Source organism: Carassius gibelio, chromosome A7 (genome assembly GCF_023724105.1).
Source record: "Carassius gibelio isolate Cgi1373 ecotype wild population from Czech Republic chromosome A7, carGib1.2-hapl.c, whole genome shotgun sequence".
Lineage (NCBI taxonomy): Eukaryota > Metazoa > Chordata > Actinopteri > Cypriniformes > Cyprinidae > Carassius > Carassius gibelio.
This window is the reverse complement of record NC_068377.1, coordinates 14,094,697-14,117,148: the sequence shown is the minus strand read 5'-3', so window position 1 is coordinate 14,117,148 and position 22,452 is coordinate 14,094,697. Positions and strand designations below refer to the sequence as shown.

Sequence of the window (22,452 nt, the reverse complement as noted above, 5' to 3'; positions counted from 1 at the left end):
TCTAGGTTTTCGCAGCAGGCAGACAGAGTGCACGTGTGCTAAGAACGTAAGAAAAAAAAACCTCATATTTGCGATACCAAATGTGCAACATCCAAATATGCACAACCACGTAGTGACATATCACTTACATGCAAATTCTCATGCACAGCAGGAAAGTGTGATGGCGTGAAAGAAGCAGAAAGAAGGTGTGCGTAACATGCAGAGGAACGAGCCGGTGAATGTGTGAGAAACCTACAGTTTTTACAGAGTAGCCTAAAGTTTTCTGAAAGCTGCAGAAGCACTATGTGCTTGTTGTTTTAATTAAGTGGTGGATTAAGTACACAAATCTTGAGTAAAAGTACAGATACCTTAACAAATTTTTGCTTAAGTAAAAAGCACTCTTTTCAGTGTCACAAACCTTGTTTATTTGATAGTCTACTTAAGACATTATACTATGCGAAACTTTGCAACTTATGTCAAATAACTAATGACTGGTACAGTAGTTAACATGCATTTGCAAAGTTACTGAGAATGTCTAAAGTGGACAGTCAAAATAAAGTGTTAGCATTTATTTTGCCATTGTGCGTTCTTCATCTTACAGTACAAGGTATGATGATGACATTGAATGTATACTGATCTGCAAATAAGCAAGACACACAGATGATGACATGCAAATGTGCACATTCATATTCAAGCATGTCATACAAGCAGCACACACTTTAAAGCAGATTTAGTTCACAAAAGATTTTCAACTGTAATTGTCACAACTGGTTGTGGTAATCACTTGAAGGCAAAGGTACAAGTAAACAGCAAATAAGGTTAATTAAAAATGAAAACCTATAAACTGCATGACACTCTCAACTCAGTTACCATGCCAACTAAAGATTTGCAGGAACTAGAACAAAGGAAAAAGGAAACTGAAGTCTATGAAAATTAAACTAAATTAAACATGACTGACAATTTGTGAAAGTAGTGGAGTAAAAAGTAGAATTTTATGCTTTAGTAATACTATAAGTAAAAATTTCCAAAAAATAAAAATACTCTTATAAAATGTTTAATTACAGTAACAAAAATACATTGTTAGAGTACACAACTGGTTTACTTCCTTTTGGCTAGGGGCCAAAGAAAGCAATTTTCTTTTTTATGAAACAATTCAGTAAACCAAGAGTTAATATTGAAGAACTTCAGGCCTCATCTTTCAACGGTCCTCTCCATTCAACCAAAAGCAGCATCAAAAGGTGTGGGTGAAAATCTGCTCTCAGCAAACCACTTATTACATTTCGCAGACATGAAACCATTCAGGAGCTAGTCACCATGACCCTGTCTCTGTGATCTACCTGTAACTACTGTAACACATACACACACAAACCCAAAGATAAATACCTTTCTAATCTACAGCATGTTAAATGCTATACATCAAGTAGCATGTCCTAATACACACCAAGCAAAAAACATCAGTATGACCTACTACTTCCACAGTGACTGAAGACCCAGTGAGGAGAGGAAAGGATTCATCATATTTGTAAATGTCAAGGTACAGACATGCAGTTGACATCCTAAGTCACATGACAATGCCAGCATGATGGATGTATGTTTGGATTATATTCAAACTACAGACATAAATATTATGTACTTTATGAAGTGTCAAGAAGCACATTTTTCAATAAAATACAGTACATACTCTGACAGCATGCTATTTCCTGCTGAAATTTAAGGTGTGCACAGCTACAATGATGAAGTTCTCATGGTGATTTCATAATTATGTATTTAGTTTTAAAACATAGAAAGAAACGATAATAAGAAGCAGTTCTTATTATAGTTCGTTTTAGATTGTCTATAATGTTTTGTGAGATAGCACTCAGGGTCATTGTGGTCCCAGAAGTAATGGTAAAACAACATACACTGGGACTCAAAGTCACTGAGACGTGTTAACTCGTGAGCTGGGAGTGGTACCGAAGGAGTTTTACCATATTCCACACACTTCAATGGTACATGACTGCCATCTAGTGCAACATCTGTTTTTGCTGCAAGTGGGATCATTAAAAAATACTTTTTTTGTGTATGTGTGTGTGTAAGAAAGAGAATGGCACTGAATTTATTTGAGCAAGAACCAGAGAGAGAGAAAGACAGCATGTTGGGGGAATATGTGAGAGCGAGCGAGCGAGATTGAGTTGTTTTAACATTTCTTCCTTCCTCTCTCTCTCTCTCTCTCTCTCTCTCTCTCTCTCTCTCTCTCTCTCTCTCTCTGAGCAGCACATTCATCATAAGAATCTGCTCGGCGTATCTCTGTGTGGAATTGATGAACCATCAACACAGTTCTCCTCACTTTCTCTTTATATTGATAAAACAATCATGCATGTTTCTTCAACAGTCACCAGTGCCCACTTATAAGATAAATGGGGTGTCACACAAACACATTTTTGCTTTTTCTTTTATTGCTTTAATGTATACTTCAACCTGCCTAAGAGACAGAGATAGAAATAGGACAAAAATAGTATTGAACATTTTTTTTTTTTTCAACACAGATTCTATTGTATTTTGACATTGTGTTAGAACTATTGTCCTGAAGTCAGTGGAGTTTTAGAATTGGTTTTTGGTTAAACAGCTGAAATAAGAATTGTGTCCCAAATGACACACTATATACATTATGTATTTATTCTATGCACTTTGTTTGTTTGTTTGTTATTCTGTCATTCAACATTGTATTTTATACGCTTGTAGCGCTTATACTTGCAGTCATGTAAACTACTTTCCATCTTGAACAGTTCAAATACTGAAATGTGGTCAGAAGCTTAGTGGTGGTGATGTTGTAGTTATGTGACAGTGGTGTAGTTCATTTATTGCTTAATGATAGCTTTATGTCTGGCAATTGTATTTAGGCGTCAAAATTCAAATGCTTCATAGATGAACAAATCATGTTTTGTTGGACATAGAGCTTAATTTCTGTAATAATCCTATTTGCTTTTTGTCAAGGGAACCAGGGTGATTATAACATTGAGTTGCAATTATTGCAAACAGAGATGTACTGAAAATTTAAGATCAACCACAAACCAACAACTCATGATCTCCAGCTATGTTTCAAATCATATAAATGTCAACCATGTTCTATAAAATACAAACTACTTCCTGCTGTACAATCTTAATTCATTGATTTTCACTGTGCTTTTATATATCAAAATATCTGTAAATTGGAAATACAGCAGAATTAAATTATACAATAAAAAAATGCTAAAACAATCAGGCGCTAGAAACGTAAGATCCTAACAATAAAATTACAAATCCTAGATGATTACTCTTCAGTTTTCAGTAAACTCAAGTGTGGAGCTCATTTGGTTGTGTTTATTTAATGAATTTACTGACTTGAATAAATTGACCATTTTATATATATACAAAGGTATATGCTATATATGTGTTCAGACGACTTTCAGTTAGATGACTGGGCTAAACTTCCCATAAAACTGTAGTGAATTTGTGATAAATTAAGCTGAATGTATGCCTGAAAGCTGTAAGGGCTGAAACCAGACGTGCAGTACAGAAGACTACAGGAGACTAATCATTGCGCATACAGTATGACACAAACCACAATTTAAATAGCCCGGGCTGATGGTGACAGAAAAGTAAATCTGTTTAGGTCAAGGTATATATTTGATTTATAGCCCAAAAGCTGACTGCCCACTGGGAAAAGTCCCAGTCCCAGTCCCATTTGTGTGTGCCATTAAGCAGACAAATTGGATATTCCCCAGTGAATGGGAGTTGTACGTCATTAAAAAAGTGAAATCAACTCAAGTGGACGCTACCAACTGAGATCACATGACTTATTATAGGCGCGAAATTCGCCCTATAAGGGCTCCTCTTTTTTTCTCTGCCGTACGAGACCAATGTTTTGCTGATTTTTTTTTTTTTGTTGACCTTTCACTGTATTACTTCCTTTTCCGGGTCAGAACGTCTACGTTTGGTAGTTTCAGCAGTGTATAGTGTAAATGCAAAAATCGGATACGGGACACTTTTAAAAGATGATGTAAGCGGGTCGTCAAAATCGGATAAAGTCAGAAAATCGGATATGGGCATCAAGACCTGCAGTGTAAATTCAGCCTATGTCAATGGTCTTTTAAATGGTATTTTGGTTAAATAAAGTCTGTGGTTATTCTACAACATAAAATACATCACTAATACCCCTTCTGATTTTTTTTAGTTTTTACTTGTCTTTAAAAAATGTGTTTTTTAGTGTATTTATTTGAAGTGTAACTCTGTTATTTTGTTTGGTTCAGGTCGCATTCATTCCATGTAGGGATAACTGCAGCTGGAGCAATGGACGTGGTGAAAGTCTAGGGCAGTGGTTCCCAACCAGATTCCTGGAGGCCCCCCAACACTGCATTTTTTCCATGTCACCTTAATCAAACAGATCTGATTCCGATCTTCAGCTCATTGGTAGATACTCCAAGACATGAATTAGTTGTGTCAGACAAAGGAGAGATGCAAAATGTGCAGTGTTGGGGGGCCTCCAGAAATGTGGTTGGGAACCACTGGTCTAGGGCATGCTGAAAGGTAGGGGCACGGAGAATGGTATTCATGATTGGTTGACAAAGCTGTCTCTCAGGGTGTGGGGGTATGGTTAGGGGTAGTTTCTGTTGTACTGATTTACCTTTGGTTGCGCCTACTTTCGGCACACCCATTCATTTACATGGAGAGGGCGGGGTTTATGACCTATACTGCAGCCAGCCACCAGATGGCGAACAAAATGTTTTGGCTTCAAAACATGTGAGGCACACTTGGTTGATTAATGCATCCCTAATAAGTCACCAACAGTTTTCAAGTAATTGCACAGATGAGACTTCTGCCTCAATTTTTTATTAATTTGTCCTACTGTATACAAATATTCACAAAAAAAAAAAAAAGGCTCAGCTCAATCATCTCAACATTCATGTGTCCATGTCAGTCACTGTATAAATATATATATACACACACATAAACACTCATGTGTATATACAGAAAACATTTTTTAGCCTTCATATTTATCAGCATTCACAATGCTGAGTGAGAGAGTTCTGAGACAGACAAATTTAGGCACCACTGTTGCGCTGTCCTCTCTGGCACCGGACAAAGGTCTTGCAATTCAAAAAAGTTGCAATAATTTTTGCCAAAACAGAATCAGTTTAGTGCTCCATAGTGGATGATCTGTATGAGTGGAGAGAGGTATAATGATCACAGTGATGGTAACGCCCTTGAAACAGGGCACTCAGTTCAAGAAAGAGGAATTTTGGGTCAAAATCTGCATATCATATACATTGCTCAGAAGAAGAAAAAAAAATCGTTCCTCAGCTACCCAAAAGAAATCACATTAATACAATTTAATAACTTCTAATAATCATATTCATGATGAAAAAAATTATAATAATTCTGAGAATAAATGTGGCAAGAGGCATTCTAATCTAAATATATCCTTTTTTTTCTTGCTTTGATGTAAATTTTCTGCTTTTTAACGCATCTTTACAAATATTCTCCTTGATCTAACTATCATAACTTACTCTAATGCCGCCAAAAGCGACTCTTTCCTGGCAAGCAAAGCAGTAGTGCAACAACCTTTAGCAGGATAATTCAGTAGCGCTTTCCACACAGCAGTTAGTCAAGACGCCTTATAAACGCCACACCTGAAAAGTCTTCATAACACTTCTATAGGTCTGCTATCAATTGTACACAGCTTGGGTTTAATTTCTGTATCTTTTTATAAATGTATTTATTATTTATTTATTTATTTATATAACAAATTTGCTAAAACAATATGCTGGCATCATTCTAGTAATGTAAAATGGTGTTTTAAAACAAAAATAAAAAGAGTAATGATAATTGAAATATAGTGCTTAGGGAAGTATTTAGCACAGAAAAGAGTAATCTGTATTAATTTACTGAATCTTTACATTATGTTCATTATTTCACTATATAGGCGTTCTGACATGCTGCTTTATGTTAAGTGTTACTCTTTTCCTTTTTTCTTTTCTTTTTTCTTAAAAAAATATTGTCAAGTACAGGAGCTCTGTGGCAGTAAACAGAAGTGACAAAACTGAAAGCCCAGATTTCACCCTGGACCCTTCCCAGCTGCCTTTCAAACTCTTATGACTTCAAATGTGGGGAGAAAAAAAAAGGTAATTGTTAACTCACCCTTGTGTCATTCCAAATGTTAATAATTTGTATGCGGGTCACCAAAGTAGGGGTTTTTAAAGATTTGTTATATAGGTCTTGTCATACAACTTAGTTCAAGGGGACCATGGGATGTTAAGTACCCAAAAAATAAATAAATAACATAAAAAAACACCATAAGGAAAATCCATCCATATGACTTGTGCATTGGATTTCAAGTCTTCTGAAGCAATATGACCGCTTTTTGAGACAACCAGACTTAAATTTAAGTGTTCTCACTAATAATCTTTACTTCCAACCAAGCTATGGTCAAGCCTGAGTCCAGATGCAGCTTTATAATTTTTGTCAAAAAGCCATTGGATCTTGGCTGCCTAGTAACCAAACACAACGTGCCATTTCTACAGCTGAACTGTTGTGTAAAGAGTGTAAATAAATTATTCTATCCATCGGGTGATTTTGAGATGTTGGTACACTTAAGAAATGGAAACAGATCTAAAAGTGAACTTGAACAGTGGGCAATTGATGTTGACAAGACATCAAATTGATGTCAAATATGCAAATCAAGCCGAAGTCAAAAACTTCCAATGATATTGACACGTTGGCCAGCATATACAATAAAACCAATTTAAGTGTGGGATTAAATTGCTATCTTTACCCAACAACAAGGGGGAAAAAATGTATAGATATTGATATTATGAAAAAAAAAAAAAGAAACGTATGTATGGAATAATGACTTAAATTTCAACCTGTTTATCACACAAATCCCTAAGATTTAGTGATAGACATGAGTACTTGGAAATGATCAGTTGTGAAAACAGTTATCAATATTTGACATGTATACTTAACCTTCAAAACGTAATTTAAACATCTGTACTTGGAGAAGCAAGATGGAACATAATACAGGATCTTAAAATGCATTTTAAGACACATATTACTTTTTTTTTTTTTTTTCACTTTTAAAATTGCCATTTCAAAATTAAAATTCATCTTCTGTCAAACCTGCCATGATGAAAACAAGTTTGTTATATAATTTCAGTAATCTATAAGATAAGCAGACTTGCTTTCTTCATTTTTTAATTTATTATTATTATTATTCATTTGGTCAGCAAGTCTTTATATAATGGCAAACCATGATGCCTTATTGTTTGATCATGCCAGTGGCCACATACACACTGTAAAGTTTCAACCGCATTTAAATAGGGAGTAAATCCCCTACATTACAGTTTTGTGTGTATGGAACAGAACTCACTGTCAAAACTGGCACAATGGTAACCATAACAGTTTGCAATCTTGCATGTTAGGTATCAAGCATTTTTGGGATTGGCTCATAAAGCGGTCCAGTTTATGGAGTTAATAAAAGAGGCAGGTGCAAGTCACTATGTTTTGATATGTGGCTTATTTCCAAGATAATGTGTTTGGAGTTTTTGTAAATGTGGTTGTCACTACTGGCATTTTTCAGGGGAGTCAATCCAATTGTAAAATGCAGTTGTCACTCCTGTAAATTAAATAGTGAGACACGGTGCAACAATCAAACACATCCATTTGTAGCATTTGTAACGCAGGCCAACAGAAAAAAAAAAAAAAAAAATGCAGATTTACAGAATACTTGAAATATTGCACATGAGTTGTAAAACTACTATTATGTTGCTCTTCGGTGTGGTTATTTTCTTTTATTTATTTTTTTCTTTTTTTCTTTTCTGAGATAAACAGCCCTTGGTCAATATGAATCTTGGTTGTATTGCTAGAACTCTGTTAACAGTTCCTTAAAAAAAATGGTTTTGTGTGCCATTAAACTACTGTATACATAATAGGAGTGGCATGAGGGAAAGTAAATGACAGAATTTTCAGGATTTTCAAATTTGGAGATTTGGCTAATATTTGACTCTATTCTGTTTTATTCTGTTTTCCTGATCCCTCTTCCTGGTGACATCATTAGGATGCATATTATAGAAAATTGAGACTTAACGAAAAACAGTGAAGAGGACATGTTCTGCAAAACGCTAACATAACTTTTTTTGGCCTTCAAAGGCGTATGTGTGAGGCTACAAAAAAGGCTTCCAACCCAGCACTGTAACCAGGTGAAGCTACATTCCATTTAAATTTAAAAAACGACAAAGTAACTGAAAAATGTTTTGGCTTCTGATTGACCCTCATTTATTTCTTTAAGGCTTCTTTTTCTCTCCATTTCTTCCTCTTCTCTCCATTTCTTCCTCTTCTCTACTGTTCCTCACAGCTTTTTGCTTTTCTTGAACAAGCTCTTGATCTTGGAGCGTTTTTTCTCTACGTTGTCACACAAGTCCTGGGAGGAGGTGGGCTGGAGTTGCTTGGGCTCCTTGATAGATTTGCTTTCTATGTCAAGTGAGCTAATCGAGGGGTAATGTCCCCCTGGAGGCATCCCACCAGCGGACAGCTGCCCCATGCTGTATGACTTTTCCAGAATGCCATTATAGGCTGCAGATTTGGAGCCAGGGTGAAAGATTAAACTTTGAGATTCTGGGAGGACAGAAGAGCGGGTAATGTCCGGAGATCCCTTGTGAATGGAGGAGGAGTCGAGAGGAGATGAAGGGGAGGATGTGGTAGAAGGTAAGGACTCCATGGCGATAGCCTGGGCCTCCTGTGCCAGGAGAAGTAGTTCATCACGAGAGATTTTACGTGCTGGGGTCTCCATGCCTTTAGCAAATGTACTTTGAACAGAAGGACCAGAGAACTGCTTCCTGCCCAAAGAGGAACTGAGAGAATCTGAATCTGAGCATGTGTCCTGAAGATCCCTGTGTGATATAAAAGCTGCATTTATTTGATCAATATACAGTAAAAACATGAATATTTATGTAAATAAATATGATTACAATTTAAATTATTTTCATATATTTTAAAATGCTATTTATTCCTGATATGTCAAGGCTGAATTTTCCTGCAGCCATTGCTCAGTCTAAATCACTTAAAAATGCTAATTTGGTGCTCAAGGAACTATTCGTCTTATTATAAATGTTGAAGACAGTTTTCACTGCATAATATTTTGTGGAAACTGTGATGCACTACCATTCAGAAGTTTGGTTTAAGTACTTTTTCAGATAGTAATTAAGGTTTTTATTCAGCAAGACCGAATCAGCATCCACGGTTAGAATATTTATAATGTTATTTCTATTCCATAGAAATGCTGTTCACTGAACTATTAGTTTCCACAAAAAAAAAAAATAATAAATAAGTAGTGTAAACTGTTTTCAACGTAATAGTAAGAACCATTATTAATAATTGAGCATTAATAATCATCAACATTAATTGAGCACCAGATCAACATATTAAAGGGATTTCTTAAGGATCATGTGATACCGAAGAGTGGAGTAATGGCTTGCCAGCACAGAAATAAATTACATTTTAAAATATATTCTAGTAGAAAATAGTTATTTTAAAATGCAATAGCATTTAACAGTATTACCTTTTTTTACAGATAAACCTTGATTAGGATAAGTGACTTTCAAAATCATTTAAAAAAAATGAATTATTCTAAACTGTGTGAACTGGCTTTAATTGAAATTATTCATATATAAATGTAATTTTATGAAGGTAAATGGGTAAATGAACGTACAGAATTTTAAATAAATTAATTAATATATACAAAGAAATGCTGACGTACCCTTTCCTTTCGACAGTGAAGAAGATGTGATCATCGTCTCCCTCAGGTCTGTAGGCCAGTGGGGCTGAGGCCATAGACAACAGGTCAGGGTCAGGAGAAAGGGACGAGGGCTGAGAGATAAGACTTCTGCGAGAACGACAAACACTGCTGTTGCGGGTCAGAGAAGGTCGAATCAAAGTAGCTGTGTAGAAAACACAGTAGATCTTTATGTTCCTTAGAATGATATACTTATCATAACAATGGAGGTAAGACTTTGTTTACGGACCAGTTGTCATGATTAACAGGTTGTAAAATAAAATGTATTCATTAATAAAAAAATAAAAAAAATATTAATACTTATTCCTGAAGCGATGTCTTACATTGTTTTTGGTAACACTTCATAATAACTTTCATTTATTGATAATAAACAAACATTATATAATGCTTAACAGATCATTAGTTAATATATATATGCACATAGCTAGAAATATGAGATAATGTTACTAAAGTAAACATTACCTAATGATTAACATGCAATTATTTTTATGTACACTTTTAGTTCATATGATCTTCATTTGTTGGTCTTTGTTTGTTGTGTAGACCTCTATTTACACATCTTAATTCACAAATAATCTATCTTTTTCAGTGTGTTGGCACAACGGCTGACACAGTATTTAAAACAAAACCATTTCATTGACACATTAATCCAAAAGACTGCTACTGCAGGCTTTTCAGGATGCCTTGAACATACGTAACAGCATCATATGGCATCAAATCCAAACTGCAAAAAAAGAAGGGAAAGATCTTCACATCTTGTTCCACGATCTGGCCAATGCCTATGGTCCCCCCATTTTTGTGGGCTGCTTTTTATTTATTCAAGGTACCAACTATAATCAGAAATCTAGTGAAACACTACTTCCAGGATCTACAGTTTTGCCTTAGAACATCAGGCTTCACCACAAGTTGGCAACTGCTGGAGGTAGACATCATTGCAGGGTCCACCAACTTCCCATTGGCCTTCATGATGGCAATGGAGATCATTATCAGAGCCTCAAAAGGAAAGAGAACGACTACAAGGTAATCGTAGGTTACCACCAATTCGAGCCTATTCGGATGATCTAACAACACTCACAACAACTGTCCCCTGCACCAAGAGACTGCTGGAGAAACTTAATCAAATATAACATCAGCGAGGATAAAGTTAAAGCCCAGAAAGTGCAGAAGCATCTCCATCGGGAAAGGCCAAGTCACATACCGAATATTTTATGTCAAAGGAACACCTGTCCCAACTGCCTCAAAAACAGCTTGGAGTGCATTAACAAGACATTGTTACCAGGAAAACTCGAGTTGTGGTGCTTTCAGTTTGGCATACTCCCAAAACTCTTGTGGCTGTTAACTGTGTATAAGATCCCCATCACCAAGGTTGAAAAGATGGAATGGCTGATAAGCATACAGCTGAAACAGTGGCTTGGAATTCCGTGTTTTTTAAGTTCAATCAAACTTAATGGACATGGCAAGTTGGAATTACCAATCACAGGACTCGTGGAAGAGCTCAAATAGACTAAGGCAAGGCTCGTCATGGTAGCGGGTGGAAGTGGACTCCATCGGAAGCTGCTCAGAGCGCAAAACCTGCGCTTCACTTCACTGAGTTTTGTCATCAGAGCCACATACAACCTGCTACCCTCCCCTCAAAATCTGAAAGAGTGGTATGGAGAAGATCCCGCCTGTTCCCTGTGTCAAGTACGTGCATCCCTAAGGCACATTCTATAAGGGTGCACTACAAGCAGTGTATGTGAGCGGAGCGGAGTGGGAGCGGAGCGTGGAGTGGAGCGGTGTGATTTTGACAGGAGCGAGGAGCGGATTTTTTAAAAGTTGGAGCGTTGTGGTTTTCACTCGCTCCAAGAGTTCTCAAGCAGTTTGACTGTTCCTTTTACTGAATATTTTCGGGTCAAAGCATGATTTAAACAGTTACAACACATTCACACGCAATCGCTTTTGCAATTATGCATTCAAACAAATGTAATCTTACAGTGTTACTTCATCTGTATCTGATTTTGAATGAGCAGAAATCTGTAAGAAATGCATTGATCTGTAGATAAAATAAAAATGTACTGTTATTTTCATCACAAACAAAATTTGCACAGTAATTATATTAATGCGGACATCCATGTTATTAGTTTGGCATGTGGTAGGAAAAAAAAGTTTGCACACAACAGCCTAAGCCACTCTGAAACTCTCCTGTTATTTATTTATTTTTTTTTAATATAGGCTACGTTATGAACATAACATTTCAAACATACTGAAATACTTTAGCCATAGAGCGAAGGCGGAGCGGTGTTTCTGGTATCACTGAGCGCGCAGTGGAGCGGGAGCAGGGAAATTGTGAACCCGGAGCGGAGCTGGAGCGGAGTGATTATTAAATGCTCTGAGCGCGGAGGGGAAATTGTTGCCACTCCACTCCGCTCACATACTCTGACTACAAGTCTCAACCAAGGGCTCTATACTTGGTGGCATAACCAAATACTTAGAGAGCTGGCATCAATACTGGAACAGAAACAAACCACCACAAACATTGGCAGGACAGGTCAACTTCACAGATTTCTTACCAGTTGGCCAACATCAAGAGTATTGTACAACACCTAAGGATGCAAGCTCCTGCTATCAGCGGGATTGGAAATTGGAAGTGGATCTTGATAAGAAGCTTGTGTTGAAGAGGGGGTTGAATAGGCTTATGAGAGGAGAAAGAACAAATATAACGACCTGGCAGCTGAAGCATTTCAGAGCGGCAGCAAGACTAGCATCTTCCCAGTAAAAGTGGGGTGCATGGGATTTGTTGCAACATCTACCACCAGTTTGCTGAGAAAAATAGGGGTGACGGGTCACCCTCTCCAACACGCCATCAAGTTCATATCAAGTGCTGCAAACAAAAGCAGTAACTGACTCTGGATCAAGCGTAGGACCCCATATGGGCAGCCTATTCCAATCAGCAGAAGACCTGCTATCATGGTTCCGAATAAGTGGATATCTTTAATGTCCTCCACGCGAACTCTCGCACGCGTCCATCATTTAGCCAACTGCGCAGGTTCCGGCAGGGCAGTCAGGTTCCCCCGAACCCAAGCTTCTCGTCGAGAAGATGGTGTCAATTGTGTTGAGAGACGATCAAATCCATGATTTTCAGTTGATTTTCAGTTTGGAGAGAAGTGCAGAGAGAGTTTTTCAGAAGAATTAGACAATAGACGAGATGAGAGAGCAAGAAGGGAAGGCAAGGGAAGGAGAAGGAGAGAAATGCGTTCACCCTTTGTTGAGAGCCAAGAAGAGAAAAAAAGCTTTACTAATTAATAATTTGTTCATGTTTTTGCAGTTCCCAATCTAAAGTTGAAACTATTAATCATTTGCAAATGTTTATAAATGTTTACTAATCATTAATACCTTTATGAGCAGTCATCTCAATGGCAAAAAGTGTCCCGAAATACATGAAGTTACCCTATTCAAACATCTTTACTAATCATTTATTAGTGAAATGTTCATGTTGTCTTCATAGCCAATATAAAGTTGAAACTATTAATCATTTGTAAATGTTTACAAACAATTACTAATCATTTAGTATCTTTATGGGCATTGGAATTCCAGCTAATTTAAAAATGTTTGTGTAAAGGGTGACTGGATAAGTTTAGCTAAATGCATGCTAAAGATATAACAGATTGTCATTTTGTCAGTGTTTGTTTTTTTTTTTGTTTTTTTTTGCCTCAACACTCACATTAGTATACTACTCTTCAGTATATCATTAGAGGATATTCCTTGAATCATAAATAAACAGGGGAAAACAATTAATAAAAAAAAAGAAAATACATGTTCATTTATTAACACAATATAATATAAACATATTGAACTGTGTTCCCTTATAATAATCAATTTGACCCCTGTACACTGTTGACGCTTTAACCAACCCTTAAACCAACTCATACCACCAAACCTGTCCCTAATCTTACCTGTATCACACCTAAATAGCAGCAAAATGGTTGTAAATGAATGCAAGCTTTTAATCATATTATAACATGTTTAAATCATTTGTAGATTTTCAATAAGTGCTTGATCATATGAAACTGAAAGTTTAATGACTTGCGCAAACATTTTAACTTACACGAAATAATGATTAGTTTGAACATTATCTAATGCTTATATATGTGTTATATAAGTGTATTAGCAAACATTATAAAGAACATTATATCACATTTCTAACTCTTTGAATATATATGAACTAATGATCCATTAAGCATTATATAATGTTTGTTAATGAAAGTTAGTTAGAAGTGTTACCTTGTTTTTAAACACATCTGAATGGTTACAAAAGAAAACCTTTTGCACATTAATAATATATATATATATATATATATATATATATATATATATATATATATATATATATATATATATATATATATATATATATATATATATATATATTTATATAATATAAGTAATATATTATATAATAATATAATATTGTGTGATAATATAATATATTTTATATAAGTCGCATTTTTAGAACATCTCACACAATCTTGAGTTGAAATAAGGGAACTTACAAGTGAACTGTGGAATGACTGGTGGTGTGTCCTCATCGAGATCATCCACCCCGCCAGCGATTGGGTAGGGTGGCACCGACACACGCGGCATGACCACCCAGCTGTGGTCGGCGTACAGGGAGGCGGTGAGGTTGGGCAGCCCAGAGTTATTAACCACTGGAAAGCCACATAACTTCTCTATTTGCTGCCAGCGGTGAAGACGTTCACGCAAACAGGCTGTGACCTCTGAAAGAGATTTTCTAAAAGGAAAAAGGAAAAAAAAAAGAGACTAATAAGCTTTCATTTAATGCGGGTAACCATTAGCAAGTGCATGTGCATTATGTGTGCTTACTTAGCCTCAAGTATTTTGTGGTCTACTTCATCCAGTGATGAGCTGTGTGCAACATGGAGGGTACCAAACACAGAGTTCCTCTTCTTCTTGATCTTTTCTGCCTGAAATTCACACAAAATGACCATAGAAACACACAAGTAATGAAAATACAATGACACTGCATGGAAGTGCACCAGTTGTCTCTTGGTTGATCTGCACAATTGCTGCTTGTACTGAATGCAAGCTCATCTCTCCTGCTGCAGTGACTGCTAATTGCTTTAGCTTAACTGCTGATGACTCATTCTAGATGCAAATAACAAACGGCAAAACAAACCATGTAGTTAAAAAGTAATTTAATCACATCATTAAGAATTTCAATTAACAGGGGAAAGTTTAAACTGAATGTTAGTCACTTAGAGGGAATGTGAATGAGGCGTTTGTTTAGGTAGATTTAAACTAAAAAAAATATACTTCACTTTTAACTTATAATAGATGATGTTTTATTTAATAAACTCAAAGATCCAATAAATATTTGGCCTGAAAAGTTCAGCTCTGTTCAGCAAGGATTTCCTGCCCAGACAAGGACTGTCAATAATTAAATCACTCACCTCATCCTTTGCGACCGTGAGCTGCAGCTCGGCACTCTGTTTTTTAATGTTGTAGTACTGCAGTTCCACTTCATGTGTGAGCTGAAGCCACATCTGCAAGGCTTCTGGCACCGACCAATCTGCCTGCATCTCTTTCTCTGCTCTCTTCAGTGCCATTCGCACCTGGATATACCCAATAAACACAGACACTCAAACATATATTACAAGCGGAACTTGTAAGTTATTACTTGTAATGTGGTATGACGGACATAAAAATTTGAGGAACGCTGCACCCATCTAGTGGTGTATTTACAGAATAAGGCTGTTGTGGTGAAAGGCAATAGAAATCCAATGATAAACTGCAGGAGATAATATGTTTTGGACAAAAAGTAATTAATTACATTTTACTATATTTAATACTTCTGTTCTGTTTTGAGTCTTAGAGACCCAAAGGCCATTTTAATAGCTTGAGAAAATATATTTAACATTGTTTTATCATGTTGATAGCTCATAATTTGCTACATAAAATTGTCTATTATTGGTCAGTTATTGTGGTAGCATTAATTTCAGATTTACCCCCTTCATATGTGCATCATGTAAGGAAAATGTTAGGCTGCATACAGTGTGGTCAAAAATCTGGCTTGCCTTACAAAAAGAAGCATAAAATATAAGTGTACTTTTTTTTCTTTTAAAAGTTCAAGTATACATCAAGTATTTTCTAAGTATACTTTATGAAGGATACACTAATATCAATGTACTAGTAGTATTTTTGTTTACTAAATAAATTGTTAATGAATTTACAATTTACAGTTGTTAATTAATTTACAATTTAGACATAGAATAAAAATATTTTGATTTTGAAGAATTGTGTTTGTCAGTGTTACTGGCTTATGGATAAGTTTTTTCAATTCATATTTATGGCCCATTCACACCAAAGAAGTATTAACCTCAACTATAACCATAACTATACAGAGGAATGATAGTGCTGGAATCACTTTCACAAAAAATAAATTCCAGCTGAAGGACAATAAAAACAGTGACAGCCAATCAGAATCCATCCAGCTTTACAGAGCTTGGTCATTTACATAACTGCAGCGCAGGCTTATACTTAAACTTAAAGCATAAAATATTTAGAATACTTAATACTTTATTATTTTTCTATGATCTAAATCCATGAAAGGCTTTGTTTGATTTATATCGGTTCCTACCTGCACTAGTTCTTCCTCTGCATACTTGAGTCTGCTGAGTTCACATTCAGCCCCCTCTCGCAGCTCTCGCAGTCTGCTGGCTTCTCTCTTTGCTCCGTTGATCTCGTCACGCATCTTCTGCTCCAGGTTCTGCTTCTCCACCGCAACTGTACGATTCTCCTCCTGAGCCTTCTCCAGTCTGATGAAACCACAGAGAAATTTAAGCCACATCTGAAATCTGGTGTGCTGCAATTTAAAATAGTAATGATAATATTATGTCATCATTTGTTCACCCTCATGTCTTTCAAAACCCAAAGGGCTTTAGAGGAAAATAAAACAAATCGTATCATGTGCACTCTTTCCCATATAATGCAAGTGAAAGGGTTATAGGCAGTCAAGCTCAAGAAAAAGACAGAAAAATCACATTATGAATGTAATGCCATACTTGACATGTAATGTTCAATGGCAATGCGTCTCATTATACTGACATATGGATGTGGGTGAAGACAGCAAAACCCATTCTGTTATTCACATACATCTTTGTTACTTACAGCTTCTGGAATTTGTGTGAGAGTGGCATGAACAACTTTTATTGTGCTTTTTGTCATATTGGAGCTAGTCTCTCCATTTGTGTTCCACATGTAATGCAAACATGGAACGACATGAGGGTGAGTAAATGATGACAGAATTTTCTTTTTAGGGTGAACTCTTCCCTTGCAGGTGCTTATAGAAAAGCTTGACGAGCCTCATCATAACAAGGAATGATATATGATGTTAAACAGGTGACAGAATAATACAGAATATTTAGTTTTCTTGTTCTCTCTCTCACCGGCTCTGTAGCTCTATCAGGCTCTGTTCAGCATGCTGTAAACTGTCCAGATCTTTCATCATCTGGGAGATGTGAATTCTAGACGATTTGTTCTGTATGTATGCAAACCAGCAGCCTCCCACACCAATGATGATTGAAATCATCAAAACAAAGTCCTTCAGCCAGTGATGGTGAGGACCTGGAGGGAAAAGAGAGAAAAGAGAGAGCATTGTTACCCATTAAGCAAGCAAATATTACAATAAAAGAAATACTTCTATACAATAGCTTTGCGCAAAAATATAAAAATATTTAAATGTTTGAAAGAAGCATCCTATGCTCACAAAGACTGCATTTATATGACCATTTAAAGTACAGTTAAAATGGCAATATTGTGAAATACTGAATATTGTACATTTCAAATAACAGTTTTCTATTTTAATATAATTTAAAATATAAGTTATCCCTGTGATGGCAAAGCAGAATTATCAGCTGGCATTACTCCAGTCCTCAGAGTCACATGATCCTTCAGAAATCATTCTAATATGCTGATTTGGTGCTCAAGAAACATTTCTTCTTATTGTTCATCTGAAAACAGTTGTGCTGCTTAATATTTTTGTTATTTTTTTCTAGGATTTTTGTAGAAGTCTATCACTTTTGATCAATTTGCTGTGTACTTGCTGAGTATTAAAGTGACAAAAAAGAGAGAAAGTGACGTGACATACAGACAAGTATGGTGACCCTTACTTGGAATTCGTGCTCTGCATTTACAGTAACACATCCAAAGTTACCGTCACAACACACCCGGAGCAGTTGACAGACATTTATGCTACAATAATCCATCTTTTTGAATTATGATTCCGAATCTCTAACCATAAGGCCACGACTTCCCCCTAACTTAATCTTAAAATCTTACTGACACCAAACTTTTGAATGGTAGTGCAGTCATACTGACTACTTATGACACCTTTGTGTTGCTCATGCATCCTTTTTAAACCTTAAAACTTTCCATTCTCATTCTTTTTAACTGCATTGAAAAAAGTGACATTGTTTGTGACATTAAAGTACATTATTTGTATTCCAAGAAAGCAAAGTTTGGGACAACATACATTTTGGTTTGAACTTTCCAATTACATAAACTATTTACCAAGTCTTATTACAGTTTATGTGCAGTGACTTACGTAGTGGAGGTCCAAAGAGCACTGCGTCCAATGCTTTTAGATTTAATTTTTGTTTATGTCGTTGGTCTAATATCTTTAGCTGCATTGACATAAACGACGGTTCATTGGCCGCTATTCTGTAACAGAAAGAAAAAACACTGGTCAGGGAGTAAGAATAAGTCAAGATCACATAAAATCAGCCAGTTTTCCTTGCTAAAAATAAAGCTCAGTTTGTGATTTCAAACGTTACTTTGAAATGCTAGGGCTTCAATAAATGTCTCTGAAATGTCTATGATAATCTTAGGGGAGAAAAATGAATCCATGTAACTGCAAAACTATCCTGTGACCGTGAAATTAACTGGTATGTATTAAGGGCACAGTCTGTGGCAATGTATATGTGTGCATGAATGGCAAGTTCAAGCTCAAAGGCCTAATTTTAAGAAGCGAGTACTAGACGACTGAAAGATCACATGTGCTGCCACACACATATTAAGCATAGCTGCAGGTGAAAGGTGATCTGCTGCTGTGACATCATTTCATGAGTCACGGAGAAGCGGCAGAGGGGAAACCTAACACCCTGAACCTTTCTTTACCCCCAAAGCTTATGCACAAAACTTTACTGTCTGTGTACTGACACATCAGCACCACTAGAGGGAAGCACTGCTGCTAAAAACTCACATTTGGTGATTCTTTTTATTGGTGTATAAGCATTTAATATCAGTGTTGAATACACACCTTTTTACTTTTATCGAGTTAGTTAAGATACTTGTACAACTTTAGCTTCTACTAGTTTCAACTCTAGTTTAATTTGCCTTTAACAAGTGTGGCTTAAAAATAATGCATAAATAAAAATAAAATATAATGTTTTTGTGAGGCTGTGATTGGTTTAGGAGTAGAAGTATTATAATTAAGTTTAAAATCAATTCAAGTAAATGGAAAGTCCATGATGAATAGACAAAAGTGTGTATGCATTTACCGAGGTAACGTGTTGCCATCTACTTTAAACTCTCTGAAGTTTTTTTCGTACTGGGGAAGCTCCACGGATTCTTTCAGCCACTGAACTGCATCCTCCAGTGTCCAGTTGTGCACTGAGAGAGAGACAGAGCAAAGAGAGGGGTGAGAAGACGTATGAAAAAAAATGCATATTGTAACATATTTCAATGACAAATTTGTTATCCTTCAGTATGTTTTGAACACAAAACTCCAACAACAACAACAAAAAATTGAGAGCTCAGTCTTCACTTTTCTTCTAATATTTTGCTTTTTTTCAATGTAGGTACATCAGTAAAAAAAAAAAAAAAAAAAAAAAAAAAACCGAGGGTTTACCTGAAAACAGAAGGAAAAACACTCTGAGGAATTAATAAAAAATATTTCAGATTTCTATGTCACTTTCGGGGAGGACTATTGCAATAATTAAATTACTGTCAAATCGCGATTATATTATATAACGGCTTATTATTATAATGGTGCTTTTTATATAGCACAAGGGGGAGTCATAAACAGAAAAGCACCAGTTTGGCCCCCTCTCAAGCTTTCACAAACATCACTGAGACATTTCTCTGTTATGGGAACTCCTTCCCTTCCAACCTTTCCAGAAGTCCTATTAGCTCATGCCAGCCCAAATGAATGGCCAATTGTCCCAAAGTATGCAGATAGCATGCAGATACTGATGAGCTCCAGAGGCAGTATAAAATACATGTGCATCTCAATAAATTAGAACGTAGTGGTATGTTTATTTCAGTAATTCAACTCAAATTGTGAAACTCGTGTATGAAATAAATTTAATGCACACATACTGATGTAGTTTAAGTCTTTGGTTCTTTTAATTGTGATGATTTTGGCTCACATTTAACAAAAACCCACCAATTTACTATCTCATAAAATTAGAATACTTCATAAGACCAATAATAATAATAATAATAATAATAATAATAAATAGTGAATTGTTGGCCTTCTAGAAAGTATGTTCATTTACTGTACATGTACTCAATACTTAGTAAGGGCCACTTTTGCTTTAATTTCTGCCTGGCATAAAAGCCCAGGTTTCTTTGACAGTCTTCTTCAGCTCATCTGCATTTGTTGGTGTCTTGTTTCTCATCTTCCTCCTGAAAATACCCCATAGATTCTCTGTGGGGTTCAGGTCTGGTGAGTTTGCAGGCCAGTCAAGCACACCAACACCATGGTCATTTAACCAACTTTTGGTGCTTTTGGCAGTGTGGGCAGATGCCAAATCCTACTGGAAAATGAAATCAGCATATTCAAAAAGCTGGTCAGCAGAACGAAGCATGAAGTGCTCCAAGATTTCTTGGTAAATGGGTGCAGTGACTATGGTTTTCAAAAAAAAAAAAAAACACTCGACCAACTCCAGCACATGACATTGCACCCCAAATCATCACAGACTGTGGAAAATTAACCTTCTGAGGTCTAAGGGTATTTTGGGGGGCTGGAGAAGTTTTGTCATACCCTGACATTTTTTCAGTTTCTTATAAATATCTAAATGGCTAAAGTCTAATCTCACTGTAATCATCACAAACTGGGCTATAATATTTGAGCATCGTGTATGTACATGATTGTGTTTTTGAGAAAAAAAAATGTCATGAGTGGTTAGTGAAAAACTAAAAATGTTAAATCACTTGAATAAGGCCATAAAACACATACAGAACATTGGTTCCCGGGACTTTTGAGAACTGGAGCTTGAAGCCTAGAATTTTTCTTTCTAAATTATGTGAAAATCATCTTGTTTACTCACTCACAGAAAACAATTTATTGATTTAAAATTTCGAAGACACTTTTTGTTGGTAAAAGTCATATGCAAGTAGGCGTCAACTATCATGAATATCATTGTAATTTACACCTGAGAAGACAAAGGCCTGCATAATGAGCTGCATAATGAGCCTCTCAGTCAGCTGTGCCACTGAGAGGGAAGAGTTACGAGAAAGAATTTAAGGACAAAATAAATTTATATAATTTTATGTTTGTAGTTTATTTAAAATATATTTAAATATCCCACAACATAATTTAATATCCACTTGCGAGTGCAGATAAAGAGTTTATAAGGAAAAATCAGTTTCAACTTTCAAAGCTGAATTTTTTGCATCATTACTCCAGTCACACAATCCTTCAGAAATTATTTTAACAATCTGATTTTCTGAAAAAAAAAAAAATAAATAAATAAAAAATTATAATATTATTATTATTTTTAATGTTGAAAAGAGCTGAGAATATTTTTTCAGGGGATACATTGAAAGAACAGCATTGTTTGTTACATTTGTTACAGTTACATTTATTTGTTAAATTTATATTATTTTCATAATTTACACACATATATATATATAAGATGCCTTTGACGTTGTCTGTGGTTCAGGAGTGGCTTAACAAGAGGAATAAGATGAATATAGTCAAATTCCTTGACAAATCTGTATGCCTTGATGCCAACCTCAGTCCATTCCTTGTGAAGTTCACTCAAATTCTTGAATCGATTTTTTTTGACAATCCTCATAAGGCTCTGTTTCTCTCGGTTGGTTGTGCATCTTTTTTTTTCCACACGTTTACCTTCCACCCAACTTTTTGTTAACATGCCTGGATACAGCCCCCTGTTAACAGCCAGCTTCTTTGGAAATTAATGTTTTTGGCTTACCCTCCTTGTGAAGAGGGTCAATGATTGTTTTAAAACAGCACGTTACATTCAGTTATGACAGCACAGTAAAACTCTCTCAAAGATTATATATTCCCATTATAATAATTGATGTGAAGACAAAAGGTCTGGGTATTTCACATACAATTCTCCAGGCATCTCGCTGAAGTTCATTGTTCTCTCATTTCTCTTTTCTTTGTTTGTACCGTGTGAAGTGCAGCACTCTGAGACTTATGTTGCTTCAAGCACATCATTCTGCACCATGGATGTGCACAAGAGCTTTATGGCACTCTGTTTGAAGTGTTTCACGTTATCAACAGTTTGCACACAGAATGATTGTTAGAAGCATTTATTTTTCTCAAGATTCTTATCTTATTTTCAAAAATGTATTTTGTAAGAATACCAACAGTTAACAGAATAGAAAAGTTCAAATTGTATAATGTGCACCAAATATTT

The 22,452-nt window shown here is 35.8% G+C and overlaps 1 protein-coding gene across 3 annotated transcripts in view; it reads right to left on the bottom strand.

Moving 5' to 3' along the window:
• Positions 1 to 4,793: 4,793 nt before the first annotated feature.
• LOC128016630 (stromal interaction molecule 2-like) overlaps positions 4,794 to 22,452 on the bottom strand; it is a 51,973-nt gene continuing 34,314 nt past the window's right edge. For all 3 annotated transcript variants that reach the window (XM_052601295.1, XM_052601293.1, XM_052601296.1), the window contains exons 5-13: positions 19,339 to 19,450; positions 18,384 to 18,499; positions 17,227 to 17,404; positions 16,419 to 16,596; positions 15,232 to 15,393; positions 14,645 to 14,745; positions 14,314 to 14,552; positions 9,749 to 9,929; positions 4,794 to 8,882 (exon numbers count right to left, since the gene is read on the bottom strand). In XM_052601295.1, the coding sequence (XP_052457255.1) occupies positions 8,342 to 8,882; positions 9,749 to 9,929; positions 14,314 to 14,552; positions 14,645 to 14,745; positions 15,232 to 15,393; positions 16,419 to 16,596; positions 17,227 to 17,404; positions 18,384 to 18,499; positions 19,339 to 19,450 (1,808 nt within the window). In that variant the 3' untranslated portion in view covers positions 4,794 to 8,341. The remainder of the gene's footprint in view (positions 8,883 to 9,748; positions 9,930 to 14,313; positions 14,553 to 14,644; positions 14,746 to 15,231; positions 15,394 to 16,418; positions 16,597 to 17,226; positions 17,405 to 18,383; positions 18,500 to 19,338; positions 19,451 to 22,452) is intronic.